We start from the raw sequence: 15,305 nt of genomic DNA, 5'->3' as shown, positions 1-15,305 counted from the left end.
GACTTGTACAAGATGGGAATAAATGCCAAGTATATACTAAACATAAATAAATACTAAAATAAAAATGGTGGTAATTTATATTTATTCATAAAAGTCAAATGACATAAGTCATCATCCAGGTCACCCCAGACACCCCACTTTGGCCAAAGAAAGGGAGAATTGCAGTGATGCACACTTAAAATTTCACACTGAAAGAAAGCACTTGGAATTCCACACACTTTGGGTTTCTATACTTGTGTAAAAATAAAATGATATTTTACTGCAATTGAATTTTGCTTTGCAGTTAAACAAAAAAATGTACTATTTTTATATAGAAGCATGGTTATTTTTGCCTTGTTAGCAACAAAGTAGCTCAAGTTACATAGAAACAGAACTTTTGTCACCGTGTTTTTCATTGGTAGAAAGTTAAGCTATTACTATTAAGACTTAGCACAGAACATTAGCATATTCTGGAGGCAAAAGATAACACAGCCAACATTAATTATACCACATAAAGTAATAATAAAGTACCTTATAAAAACACAGTGTGAATGTAAAGAGCACTAAGAGCAGCCTTTCTTCCTAAATCTCACTTTATAATAATAGAATGTCACTATTCCTCCAGGGCTTCTTCCAAGTAATAAATTTTTTAAGTTGGACCATTGACTCAAGGAAGCCACAATCCATATTTTATTTTGTCAGTGAATTCCAGGATGCACTGGATGATGAATTTGCAATGTATAGATGTGGGACTAGGAGATACCTCCTGAATCTTTAAACTCTGTCCTTAAATAATGAAGGAAAACTGGTTGACAGCTGTCTATAAACAGACACGTGGTTTTGCAGCTGGTGAACAGGTAATAAATTCCTAATAACATGCTAAATTTAGAAGTTTTTCTAAGCTACATCTGCTGTGCTACAGCATCTCTTCACAGTGGAATGTTCTTATCTAGATAGCAGTAAAAATAATATTTTTAAAACACCACTGGATACCAGCAAGGCCCACATACATTAAAGATATATATTACTATCTTTGACATGACCTTGCCCCTTTAAATATTTCATAGAACCAATAATAGAAATTTTTTTCTAAAACATTTGCCAAGAATGCGTTAAATGAAACTGTCATTGGGAATCATATACACATTTAACGAGTTTCGGGCTGTTATCCAAGAATTACATATGCCTGAAACAAATGTTTAAAATTGTATTCCTATATATGTGAACTGTACAGAAAAAGTATGAGCCTCTGCAGGTTTCCATTACTATTTGATTTCTTGCTGTGCAAGATACTTGACCTTGACATATCCAAAGTCCTTAGAGAAAGACCATATTGTGTCCAGCTTAGTCCAAACTCAAGGTGCTGTGTCCCCTTACAATGTTATGTGTGAAAGTGCAGGCTTGGATCAGTATTGCTTAAAAGAGTGTCTTGGGTTTGGGCCTGTGAGGAATCCCTTCCTGCCTGATGGAGATGCTTTGTCTCCACAATCCCTGTGGGGATTGCTGCTACAGAACAGTGTTGTCAGTCAGGATAAAGATCAGCAGGATTCCCTCAATATCTCAAACAATCTATTGAATGCTTGAAACTCATGTGGAACCACCAGTGATCTGAAAGGAAAACCCTTTATGGACAGGATTCCTCACTACTGATTGTTTACTCGGGTATTCTGATTGAGTTTGGTTTTCTAGCTTCCAGAACAGTAATGAATTTTTTTCCTTATGTCAACTTGGCATCAAATTAACTCTTGGTCAGTGGTGTGTGGAAGCTGCCATCCAACACTTCAGATTAGGTGGTGGCACAGAGAGAATCTGAAGTCTGATCACCTGTGCTGCTATTAAATCTGGAGAGCATGACTGACCCCTCTTTGCAGAGTGCTTCTTACCCCAGATTTCCACTTGATTTTTGTTTGATGCTGCTGAGGTGGCTGTCCTTAATTGCTGTGACCCAATGCTCAATTAGATGGCTCTTAACTTTCACCCACCAAAGGCTTTTATCTTCTTGAAGCCTTTTCTGAAAAGATTACTTAAAGCATCACATGAAAATTAAATCATACCATGATATTACTTTGAGTTTCGATGTAACTTTCTGTCCAGTTTTGTACTCAGAAGTGGTCTAGCCTTGGAAGAAGTATCTCGATGGTAAATAATTTGAATCATGTATCAATAAACCTTGACAGAGTTTCAGAAATTTCCATTAAAATTTTTTTATGAGCTTATTCAGTGACTTTAGTCATAGAAACAGGCAGCATAAAAATGGCTGTAGACAAACTTGTATAAAAGATATAAATGAATTGGAAATTACTACATGAAAATGATACTTTGGACCATAATGGGGAAAAATTAAGCCACAAAAGGATGACATTGTTGAAAAACCAGAGGCAAAGCATTTGTATTTCAATACTAAATATCAGAATTGCATTTATAAATGATAGCAATATGACTAATACAGTTAAAATTAAACTATTTTAGAGACATTTCAGAAAGTCACAGGACTAGAGTGTACAAAGCTGCACAAAAAGAAAATTTAAAGCTGACAGTGGGCCAAAGCTGCCTGCACCAAAGATCATCACAGCTTCATTACAACAGGATTAATTAAAGCCTGCTTGAGAAGTAGTTGTTAGGGACAAGGTGAGGGGAACTATCCCACAGTAGACCGTGGGAATTCCCTCAATTATTGGAGGAATGGCACTGTCTGTTGCCTGTGGCATCATCCAGTGTAGCACTGAGTGTGGGGCTTGGTCAGGAGGGCTGAGTGGGAGCAAAGCCCAGTGTTAAATTCTCATCCTTCCCAGCAGTGCTGGTGACTCGAGTGCAGCTCGAGCTCTGATTTACAGGGCCTCACTCCAAGCATTTGCAGTTACATCATCACGGTTCTGAGGTTAACCATCATAGCAGCCTGAAGGAGTAGTGGAACTTGTGTTGTTCCTGGATTTATCCTGCAGTTTCCTCATTTCAGTAGACAGGCCAATGACCTCAGTCTTGGGGGAATATTGCATGGAAACAGACATCTGCTAACCCAAAGGTATCAGCAGGATACAGAGACACAAATGTGTCAGGAGTCTTTCTTGGGCAACATGTGGTTCAGTTCAGACTTTTCAGGCCTGCACAAATGACCAGGATAAAGCTGTTTATGTGAATGATCACCAGGAGACACAGAGGGAGAATACTCTGGAGGGGAATTAAACTGAGTTACTGGAAGAGAACGGGTTTGCTGAGTTTTCAGGATCATGTATGGAAGTTCATGAACTGAAAGATTTTTGCAGTAGAATGGTATTAATTGCTCCTAGTCCCATTTAGATATAAGGATGAAATTTCTGCAAGCTTTTTTTCTAGACCTGATTCTGCCTATTTAAGGATACAGGATCTTCAGAAAAATTACAGCTGGGACTCCTCCTGAGAGCAAATTTCCTAAAATAACAATCACCAGCACAGAGCAGTAATCTGCACCTCTTATTTTCAGACTTATTAAGATCCTGGTGTGGAGGATAACATCAAGTAAGAAAGAGAAAACATGCATGTGATAGTATTTCCAAGAAGTTCCACTGTCACAGATCTATTCCTCCGCTGCCAGGAGGCAAAGAAGTTGTTCCAATAATTCATTAATCACTCCGGCTTTTTTTCTCATCTTAGGAAAAATATTTATCCCTAAAGAAAAGCCCGTAGAAACCCGCACAGAAGAGAAAGTGACCCTGGATCCAGAACTAGAAGAGGCCCTGGCCAGTGCTTCAGATACCGAGCTCTATGACCTTGCAGGTTAGAAAACATATAGATATGATCCCCCCACATGTCCAGCTCTCCTGTGCCCAGACCTGCCACCAGGAGTGTCTCATGATGACCCTCCAGCACCTGGTGCTTGGTGACAGGTGGCCAAGCCACGGGCCACACGTTGGATGATTGAAGCGTGACTCGACAGCTGCTGCATTTCAGACTCCTCTACTTAGAATGGATGTGCCAAGCCAGGGGGGAAGATGAACCAGCTCTTGTGGTCTGGGGAAGGGAAGTGTGGACAGTGGGCTGCAGGCTGGGGTGCTGGCACTGTAATGGAAGTGACTGATCCTTCTGTATCCACATTGTAGCATACTACTGCTACCTTCTCTCAGCTCTGCCATCCCAAATAGCCAGATAAACTCCTCACAGCATGCAGTGGATAAAGATCCTGAATCCATGAGGAAATTTGGAATCTAACCCCTTGAATGAGAAAATTGGTTGCCAGGTGATTAGACCTGGGTATCTTCACCACTTCTGGTTATTTTCCATGCATGTTAATATCAGTGTGCTTCCATAAGAAACCCTGGTGGGAATGCCAGTGAATGAAGCTCATCACACGTACAGTGAAATTCTTAGATACACCAAACAATAGAACATAAGAGGAATGAGAAGTTCAGGTTGTATATTAAGGAAGAAAAGATTTACCCAAAGAGGTTGTGGGATTTCCAGCCCTGAGTGTTTTCAGACTCCAGCTAGACAAAGCCATGGCTGACCTCATTAATGCTGGCAACACTCCTGCTTGAGGGAGAGGCTGGACAAGATGACCACAGTGGTTCCTTCCAGCTGGCACTTCTGGGATATGAATTCTACATGGACTCAATTGTTCAAAAATCTATATTGAAAGTGTATCTCCAGAATTTGGAGCCCAAAAGGCTCTCCCTACAAGCAGGCATGACACACACCGTTAACTTTTTATAAAGGGGGTTTTGTTTGGGGAACTAAACTACAATTTGTAGCAGATACTTTCTTGCAGTCTGTGTTCCTGCCATTAATATTGTATCCTCTTGCTGGTGTTTACACATTTCAGCTGTTCTTGGAGTGCACAACATGGTCAACAACCCAAAATTCGATGAAGCAGGAGCCCGCGGTAAAGATGGAAAAGGAATCGTGAGAAGTAAGCAAGCAGATTTCTTTTGTGGGCTGGATGTCATCTATAGGGACTTCTGTGCCTGTAGGTGGGGTCTGTTGGTCTAATTTAGTGTAATGTAACTGGGTCTAACTTTGATTGATCCAATTAATCATGAAAGGTGACTTTTTAAAAGTAAATAAAATCTTAAAATTGATTATAATAACAACAATAGTATACAAACAGATCATTCCTAAGGGAATTTGTTTTCCTAGAGAGCAGTATCTGGCTCTGCAGAGATGTTTGGAGGAGTGGGAGTATTTAAGAGGCCAAGACATATAAATTTCCATTCCATTTCAGTTTAAGCAGCAGGCATAAAAAAGGGTGAGAGCTGTAGCTAAGAGTTGGCCACAGTTCAGGCCAGGCCATCTTGCCCCAAGTACCTACATTTACACACCTGGGTTCAAACGTGGCAGAATCCCTGTCAGAGTCACATCTGTGACCAGAGTCACCTGGAGCTGCATCCACAGGGAGGCAAAGACTGCCTGGATGTGCCCCTGCCCCAGCCACTCCCTCTGATCTCCCACCTGCCCCTGGCTCCTGTGGCAGTGTGTGTAAACAGTGCCTGTTCTGAGCATCCCCAGGGACACAGGAAACGGAATTGTTCCAGAAATCCCCCAACAGAAACAGCTGTAGGTACTAAAAACAAATCAGAAATGTTTGCACTAAATAAACAGACCTCTGGTGAATCAGATCTTAGCTCAGCAACCCACAGGAGGCTGGATGGAGGGAGAAATGGGTGCATCTGCATTCCAAGCTTTTCTTGAGAGCTGCCAAGCCTTGATCCTGAGCTTGTCACCTCCAGGTCCTGGGATAACAAGTGGGTTAAACTTTAGTTTTTAAGACAAAACTGTAGAATGCCCTTTCCTAGGGAAACAGTACTAAAAAAATGTTTTCTTTTTCTAAGGCCATGAGAACAGCAGCAATCTTTACCAAAGGCTTTCCTTTCCATCTTCCATCGCTAAAGGGGAGGTAGGAAAGTAGACAGGACACATGTCACTTCATTTTTCTCAGGATAAAGCTGCTCTGCAAGCCTCTCCAGTGGGGCCCTGTGTGAGCTGCCATCTATCTCATAACAGGCAACTGCATTCATTACTAATCCTCATAGATTTCAGAATATTTTTGTTGTACTGAGTCAAAAAGTCAGCTATGTGAGTCAGCTAAACTATGCTCCAATCACAGACCTACAAACCAGAAAATCACCGTCACATCACTGTATTCTTCATCCAAAAGCAATACCTTTCCTTAGCCAAGTGAAATGCTTCAGTAAAAATTTACTCATCAGTGTGGCATAACAGGATCATGATTAAAGAAACAAGAAAAAGTCATGGAAAGCAACGGGAAGTAGAAATTGAAAATACCTCCTAACTCTGGGCTGAGTGCACTGTGACGTCTAACCTGAGGACAGGGTGCTTGTGTCTCCCCTGCTCCCAGTCTGGCAGGGTGTTGCCACAAGTGCAAAAAATGCTTTTTTTTTTTACTTTCTATCCTTGCATCCAAGGTGAATTCTCTAAATGTAGTTTTCAATTCCCAGCTCCCTAGGAAGGCTGAAGTGTTACTCAGGGATATTAGTAAAAAAATAGAAAAAAAAAGGTTTGGCATCGAAAGGAGCAGAGTGAAAACCAGCTCAATTTTTGTCTATGACCATCTCTACTATGAGTTCTAAAAAAAGATGTGGTTTTCTTTTGGCCCATGATACAGTAAGAACTTTTACCCATTGCAGTGAACAGCAATGTACACTGAGACTTGAGCACAAGTCTTCAAAATCTCTCTCTGTCTGCAGCATAAAATAAAAGGATTCAAACACTTGTGGTCAGCAACATATTCCTTTCTTGCTTCTAGTGGCTTGGGTAGTCAGGGTTAATTAATTAATCTCCACAACTATATGCATGGGAATTAGAGGTACTAATTGTGTTCTAAGCTATGATTTTATGCATCTCTGAGAATATTTATAGCTCATAGCTTCCAGCACTAAATACCATAGTTCTTCAGAACATGACTTCTCAAAGATTTAATAAATCTTGGTGCTGGCAAACAAATTTACTTTTCATGCTTTGATAGTTTTATTATTTTGAAAGTGCAGATGTTGCAATTTTACAAGAGCTAATTGAATTTATAGTAAGACTGATAGTATCAGCTGGGAGAGGAAACTGAGGGGCCTCCTGCTCATGTTGCTTTATGTAGCACAGTCTATTCGTGCATGCAGGGACATTTTCTCACTAGTACAATGGGCAAGTTCTAAGCACACCTTTCTTTACAGGTATTAGACAAAGTACAAAGCAGCCCTTGCAGTATATCACATCCCAAACAATAGTCTTCAAAGCTGCTTTGGCTCCAATTAATTGTGCAGGGATTTTGTGTGTAAAGGAGGAATTTGCTTATGACAAGGCTGCTGAGCCTCCATGGCCACAGCCTCCAGTGACAGCTCTGGGTGCACAGGGGGTGCAAAGGGCATGGCAGGGATAATGGGGATAATATTCCTGCTTGCAGGTTTTGTGATTCTCATAAACCCTTCCTGGATTGCTGCAGTATGAACTTTAATGGGAATGGAACAGCCAGAGGGATGATGTTCCTCGGTTGACATTTCATGAGATTTTGTGTTGCAGATGTGGTGAAAGGTGAAAAGGTCAAGCCCATCTTTGAGGAGCCACCTAATCCAACCAATGTGGAAGCAAGTTTACAAAGGATAAAAGCAAATGATCCTAGTCTCACAGAAATTAATCTCAACAACATAAAGGTAGGTGCTGTGGTTTCATTTATGTCCTCACAGGAGGATTTGTTCAAATATTTTCAAAGCCTGTGCCTTTTATCTTCAAATTTTGTCTCTCTTTACTGTTCAGAAAAAGCAGGACATTCAGGGAAGGGGTGGGGAAAGGACTGTTGTAGAGGCTCCAAGGTCATCAATTCCTGATACTAAATTAAATGCCAATTAAAAGCCCAAGGGGTGACTCCCTTTGGCTGCCTTTCTCAGCAGATTGTAAAGGAAGATATCTCATGGGTACTGTGTAATCATCACTGGCCAAGTTCAATTAGCCCACACAGGCAAGTGGAGGAGGAGCTGGCACATGGAGACTGAACAACTGGCAGAGGAATAGGAAAGCAGCTCAGCGATGGTCACGTGCTGGCCTCGGCCTGACCCAGTTCCAGGCAGCGCTGACATCTCAGGCACCACGAGCCTCTGGGGGCCACCGTGCCCAGAGCATGCTCTGGCCATTCTCACATGCTCCTGAAAGCATCAGGCATGTTTCACTTGCCTTGACTGTGGTTGTTCATCAATCAGTTTGATAATAATTAAAATTAGCAGTGTGACTGGCTTTCCTAATTACTGGATTTGTCTTCTTACCCTAGAATATTCCTATTCCAACACTGAAAGAATTTGCAAAAGCTCTGGAAACCAACACACATGTGAAGACATTCAGCCTTGCAGCTACTCGAAGCAATGACCCCGTAGCTATTGTAAGTTTTAACATTACTGGTAAAAAAAAAGCCACAACAAACTTTTAAGTAGGTCCATGTCTGCTTTAGGATACATTCCTTATTTTCCCTTGCAGGAATTCCCTATGGACATGCAAAGCAGAAATATAATCTCTTCTGATCTACGTCTGTGTTCCTCTAAGGATATTCATGTTTTATTTCTTGTTGGTACTAAGCTATGTTTTGCAGATTCCCTGTTGTTCCCTGAAACTTTCAAGATGTTATCTCATGTTCCCTCTTTTTGGCCCTTCAGGCATTTGCAGATATGTTGAAAGTGAACAAAACACTGAAGAGTCTGAATGTAGAATCCAACTTCATCACTGGGACGGGGATTTTGGCACTGATTGATGCACTGAAAAAGAATGAATCCCTAACAGAGATTAAAATTGACAACCAGGTAAAGAGAGAGCATGGGGGAAGTTCACTTTTGTTTCTCTTTTATATGGATTCCCAGAGGGTTCTACTAGGGGGCTCTGGCAGAGTCAAGGCAGCCTCTGTGGCTCAGTCATTCTGCAGCTCATGTCCCCAGTCAGTGCAACCAAAGACTGGAAAACTTCTCAATGAAACTACTCAAAGGCAAATACAAAACCCAGGGCAAAATCTCCAGGGATGGGATTCTCTTTGTAGTTTGCAGCCCAGTACTTCAATACAACCCCTTACTTCTCTCTCATGAAAACAAATGTTTCCTTTTCTTCTGGGGACGCTTCACTACATGGCCAACAGAGGCAGCAGCTTGGGACAGCTGTAGAGATGGAGATTGCCAAGATGCTGGAGGAGAACTCCAGGATTCTCAAGTTTGGATACCAGTTCACAAAACAAGGTCCAAGAACCAGGGTAGCAGCAGCTATCACTAAAAACAATGATCTGGGTAAGATGCCACTGTATTTACTTGTCATTTCTTTGTGTGAGCCAAGCCCTGGCCTTCCCAGGCACAACTCTCCCTGTCTGTACATTCAGATGGAATTTTGACTGCAACATTCAAGCAGCTCTGTGTGAGGGGAGATGCAAAGCTCCTCGGCCTCTAGAGTAGAAAGCAGCAAAGATCAGATCTGTGATTAGGATACACTATTTTTCTCCTGCTCCTTCTGGAAAAGGGAGTTATTTCCACCTTTTCCATGGAGTGTCCTAAATTTCTCACTGCTCTAACAGCTGTTGTGGCCAGTAAATGAGGAGTCAAACCCATCCTGTTTTTTTCAGAGGACACAGAAGTCCTGACTTTGTTGTCCAGCCCATGTTGTCCAGAGCCCTTCCAAGCAGAATAGAGCAGACCAGTATCAATTTAGCTGGAATGGAGTGGCTTTTAAAAGAACAATAAGACTGTAATAAAAATCTAAATGGAAGGAAGTGCAGGAGGTGGTGATTTCTTTATCATCTAAAACCTTTAGCTCAGAGTGTGATTTTTGTGGAAAATGTGGAACACTTGGTGAAGTTCTACAGTCTGAGACACAAAAAAACACAGTTTGGGTACAATTGTTTAGCTGGGCATTATGATCTATTAATTATGGTATTTGTGGGCATAATTCTTCTGAGCATTTCTCAGCAGCTCCTCCCTTCTGTGCTGGTTTCGTGTTACTGGGGGCTGTGGGAGAAGCCCTGGAGCTCTCAGGAAGGCAGCAGTGACTCTCTTTCCTTGCTCTGCAGTTCGGAAGAAGCGCGTGGAAGGGGAGCGGCAGTAGCCACAGCGTCGAGGACAGCGGGCAGGACTGGAGGCCACCACCAGCTGCAGTCTCAGAGTGCTCACTGCTCAGAAGGGAAGGCACTGGAAAACGATTACAATGGGAGTTGCTGATTTCTGTTAATGTCTCCTTTTAACCTTGAAAACAGAGCCTGTCCATTTTCAATTTTCATGGTTAATTTAATTCTTATGAGAAAGGTTCATAGTTGGTTTGATTTTAATCAAGAAAATGGTTTGCAGTATGTGAAGCCAATATGCAGCATCATAACTGTGTTACTGAGCATAACATATAGTGACTGTGACCCTTATTTTAGACACTTTTTGATATATAAAAATATGACCTTGTATATGGATAAGGGATTCTACGCTGAAAATAGAAATTTTAGGGCCAAGTTCTGCAATGCCTTATGTTTGTGAATAATCCTTACTTATGTGTATAGTCCTGCTGAACTGAATCCTGCAATGGGCTGCTCCCTGGAGTAGAACTAGTGGTGCCAGTACAGATTTGCAGGTTCACACCCTTGAGCCTCTCTCCTGCAGTGGGATCTGGGCAGCTGGAGCCGCCTTGGAACAGCCCCTGCCCCCCTTGTTGGGTCTCCACCCGTCCAGCTCCCAGTGCAGGGTCACGCCTAGACCTACAAACATTGTCAAAGCCTACTTGTTTACATGAGCTTCGGTTATTTTAGGTTATTTTGCAATGTTACACTGATGTTTTTTATTCTTATTCCAAATTGTAAAGTAATATTAGTGCTGCCAATCCTAGAGATGTTGAATGTTTTTGTGTTTTTTTTCTAGGCCAACAAATTTTTGTTTGCTACTAGAATGCACAGTTTACAGCTAGTGATCTTAACCTAAACAAGTATTCTGAGCAATATTTGTTTTGCTTTGAGCCATGAGTTTGACTTTTTTTCAGTTCTGGTATTTATGTACATTTGTTAGCATTTTAGGACTGTTCTCAGGACCTTTTAGATGAAGATTAATTAAATACTTAATCCAGGAGAGCCACTGTGCTGTCAGGAAAAGACACTAAAGGGGTAGTTTTTTGACAGCTACATAACTGACATTTATATGCTGCAGTTGAGGTTTGTCCCTGTATCACAAGGCACGTGGCTATTTGTGCCAGTGTTTATCTGAATAAGGGCAGATTTAAACACATGCACAAATGCTTTGCTAAATCATGGCCTTAACTTACATGCTGGACATTACCTTAACCCAGTTGAAAACACTCACAAAGCAGCAGCTAACCCCAGTGCTCAACAGCACCAAAATTTCAGTAAGAATTCAGTCTGATGTTTCGTCTTGTGCATTTTACCATCTAAAACTACTCTCTACCACAGTTGTATCACTGCCAAGAGCTGACTAACAGCCAGAGGTTCATTCTGGTTGTACATGCACATGCTGTGAGAGTGAAGGGACGCTCAGGTCAGGTGTGTCACACACCCCAAGCTTTCAGAGAGCTGCAGAGCTGTGGCCAGCATTACCTGGGGCACACTGGCTCTCTGAGAGCAGGGATGAAGTGCTGCTTGCTTGGGGCAGTGCTGGACACCACGGCCACTGCAGGATGCTCCTGAGCCAGCAGGGACTGCTGTGGGCACTGTGCAGCTGGGCATTCAGGGATCAGAGGCCTGGGGAGCCCCACAGCAGGTGCTGGATGCTTGGCACACTTCCCTGAGCGAGTTTTCATCTTGCTGGGGGGTGAGCTAACAGGATGAACCCTCCCTCTGTGCCTTTTATAACAGAAATGAGTAGGTTCAAGGCAAAGCTCTTCCTGTTGGATACTGGTCTTTGTAGCTGGGTCCAAAGTGAAAAACACTCACTGAAATCCCACTTAAAATACTTGGCTAAAGTGGTCTGCTGAGGTGGGATATAAACTGCAGTAGCCACAGTTTACTTCCCTGAGAGCTCCCAGTCTCTAGAATTTCCACTTCTTCCCTTCCTCAGAATAAACTGAAACCTTTGCTTTGCAAGTGAAAACCAAAACACACAGGGGAGTCTTACTAAGGTCTTCCCTGGATCCATGTAGGATTTGCTGTGAAAAACTTTGATATCCCATTTAAAAAAAAAATACAAATTCTGTAATAAGTCATAACTCTGCACGGGCTTAAATAGAATCCTTAATAAAACATTTGGATTACAAGGGGAATACTGGGCTTTGCACCATGAAGTTTCATGGGTGAGAAGAATCTTCATCCACAATGCCTAAAGATTATGTTATTTATAACCTTCAGTGACAGGAATCACACTGCCCCTAATTTCTTGTTCTTTTCCTTTGATCCAACCAGGGGAATCCCAATTATCAATCAATTTTTTGAAGATTTTTTATTTATTTTTTTTTCTTTAAGAGTGGTACGTATCTGTGTTTAAGGGAAACAAGTGCAATCCATATCTAGTCTTAATTGCCATTGACAGTGTTGGTATTTGCATGCAGCAGTTTCACAAGGGTGGGTTGCTCTGACTGCTTCATGGTGTTTGCAGCATGTCCTGTATGGCTTTGCTCAGAGCCACGCTCGTGGTTATGCAGTCAGGTGGCTCCATGTGTGTTTTGCAGCCCCAGTTGGCACCATGGACTGAGGTACATGGCTGGGGAAAGCCCTGTGGGCTCTCCATCCCTCCATCTGCCATGCCCTTTGCACAGCCACGGTTCCTCTGCAGGGAGGAGCCTCACTCTGGAGGGACCATCTCAAACAGCAGCCCCAGCATGTGTGAGGAGAGCTCCCAAGCCCTGGCTGCTTTCTCCAGGCAGGGGGCTCAGTGACCAGGGATGTCTGTCCTGCCTCTTCCATGTGCTCCACACAAGAGCTTGGTTGTCACCAGCCCTGAGTGTCACAGGTCAGACATTGCAACAACAGCACACAGTGGTGATGCTTGGGGGCAGATTTTCATACTAATACAGGATTATTTAGCTGGTTAAAAATCTCTGCAACTAACATGAAGGGGGGCAGGATGTGATGAGTTATTTCACATCCTACTACAGACAACATCTGGCATTGTCAATGCTGAATGGGGAACAGGGACAGAAGAGTCCTTTTTTCTCAAGCAAACATTCAGGAGTAACTTTGTCTGTTTTTGCACATTGCTTCTCGTGTTGACTGCTTAAGTTTGGTTTGTATTTTTTATACAGTTTTTTCATGGAAAATCTCAACTTTGTGTGTGTCCTAACATCCACGTGAAGTGTAGCGTGCACTGAGGACCATATGTGTACATGTATAAATGATGATGTTATCTCTGGAACAAAAGTAACTGCATGCGCACAGTGTGGTGCATATTACTCAAGAGGAAGAGAATTACCATGCTATGTAACAGTGACTCCCCAGCATTGTGGTTTTTCTAAATAAACCTTCACAAAGGATTTGGGTTTTGCAATTTTTCATGGGTTTGTGACTTGAATCAAGCCCCCCTTGGTGCTCTGACATCAGCTTTCTCCACTGGAGCTCTTGCAGCTTTCACTCTCCTGGATTTCACCTTCTCAGGTGGAGAGGTGTGTATTTCCTGCCCTCTGTTCTCCACAGTGTGTCAGCAATTTCCATATGGCCCTCATTAGAATTTGACACCAAGACACACCAATTTCTTTCTCATTATCCGAAGCTCTAAGGTTCAAGGGGCACAAGGCATTGCAGAGTGCCTAAAGGCATGGACTGAGTTAATGACGTGGTTAAGTGGCCCGTAGAACCTGTGCTGCATGATAAAAGAACTGCCAAAGACACATAACTGCACAGTGCATAAGGACAATTGAAAAGGAAATGTCATCTCCCCACAGACAATTTGCTCTCCACAATCCCAGAGAACTTCACAGTTAACCCACAGAGAAACAAAATATCCCTACCTAAGACTGCTTTTACTTATGTCAGTACTTTAACTGTGAAATCTCACAGTATCTTTCTTCTTTTCATCTCAATGTAAATAAGTGGATGAAACTCTTCAAGAAAATGAGGAAATCTCATACTGAGAGAAGAGAAGATATCTGTGTCCCAGTATGTGGTTCTGCTGGGATTTGCAGAGCCTAAATCAGAGGAGTGCTCATGGGAACCAAGCAGCACAATTCCCAGATCCTCAGTCATAAGGGAATCAGAGAATACAGCTGCAGAGAAGATCATGAGGTCATGCACTCCATTTCCTATCTCCCAGATAGAGTTTTATTTCTACATAATTCATAGCTTTTACAAAAAGACCAGTTTTGGTCCTGCATCCCTTTCATTGCAGGGGTTGTGTTCAATTCCCTCGGGATTTTGAATATAGATGCAGTATATGTGCCAAAGAACACATACTGTATCCCACCTTATCACTCTGCACCTTTATTTTAGGAATCAGCTTCTTCCCTTGCACTCACTTTTTTCAGAATGGAAGTTTCATACACAGTTGAAAAATAATGACTTTGCAAAGAGAGGATTGAAACTATTCTTAGCTTCTGAGCATGCATCTTAATATTTTTCCTGTTCCAATCAGTTCAATCCTCTCCCAAGCCTAAGCAACAACAGTGCAAACCTCTGTGCATTCTACAAGGAATGCCAGGTTATTTCCCCATGAATATGATATGGAGTGACAGCTTGGACTGCAGGAAGTTGCATTTGCCACTGCCCATCCATCCCCAGCTGCTGCCATGCTGAAAGTCCCTTGCTTGTCTTCTTTTGATGCATCTACCCAAAAGCTCTCAATTTTGAATGAAACAGAGACTCTAGGGAGTTTAATAGAACATCAAAGCATGGGGTGCAAGCTGACTAAATCTTGTGCCCTACTGCAGGAGCTGTGATCTGTTGGCTGGTGTGTTCCTCTTGCCACAGCCAGGAGCTCCGTGCTCTCTGCCCAGCACAAGCTGCTGCCAAACCTGCAGCAGGCTGGCACCCAAATGCAGCTCAAGGAGAGCACAGAGAAGAACTACAGGGCAAGTACTCTGCTGGGAATGAGGCTGTTGGACAGGAACCACGAAACCATGCTCAAATCAATGTTTTGGATATTTTAATGGAGGACATCATTTGCACATTAAACCAAACAGTCTGTCTCAGCCGCAGCAAATGTAATTCTGTCTGAATGGAGCAGAGTGGCCAATGCCTTTGAGGCATTTCCCCCCTTCCTTTTGGAGGGGGTGGCAGAGGGGCAAAACACCAGCAAAATTGTGTTCAGCTTGTTCCCGGCCACAGCAAAGTGCTTTAAATATTCATGCTTTTCCCATCTATTCCCATAAAGCAGATGAGCACAAACAAAAGCAGCACAAGGGCCCTCCCTTAATGAGGGTCTGTTTCTTATAGGCAGCTGCCTGACTTTATTGAGTCTGACATTAGGTAGACT

At 42.4% G+C, this 15,305-nt stretch overlaps 1 protein-coding gene across 1 annotated transcript in view; it reads left to right on the top strand.

The window, feature by feature from the left end:
• Positions 1 to 13,371, top strand: part of LOC131582982 (tropomodulin-2) — a 32,807-nt gene extending 19,436 nt beyond the window's left edge. The window contains exons 4-10 of the mRNA XM_058846684.1: positions 3,610 to 3,732; positions 4,775 to 4,861; positions 7,480 to 7,610; positions 8,222 to 8,329; positions 8,601 to 8,744; positions 9,071 to 9,215; positions 9,989 to 13,371. Coding sequence (XP_058702667.1) covers positions 3,610 to 3,732; positions 4,775 to 4,861; positions 7,480 to 7,610; positions 8,222 to 8,329; positions 8,601 to 8,744; positions 9,071 to 9,215; positions 9,989 to 10,023 — 773 coding nt within the window. The 3' untranslated portion in view covers positions 10,024 to 13,371. The remainder of the gene's footprint in view (positions 1 to 3,609; positions 3,733 to 4,774; positions 4,862 to 7,479; positions 7,611 to 8,221; positions 8,330 to 8,600; positions 8,745 to 9,070; positions 9,216 to 9,988) is intronic.
• The last annotated feature ends 1,934 nt before the right edge of the window (positions 13,372 to 15,305 follow it).

The sequence above is a fragment of the Poecile atricapillus genome, chromosome 11, assembly GCF_030490865.1.
Source record: "Poecile atricapillus isolate bPoeAtr1 chromosome 11, bPoeAtr1.hap1, whole genome shotgun sequence".
Lineage (NCBI taxonomy): Eukaryota > Metazoa > Chordata > Aves > Passeriformes > Paridae > Poecile > Poecile atricapillus.
Note: the sequence above shows the minus strand (reverse complement) of the source record. Positions and strands in the feature narration are given on the sequence as shown.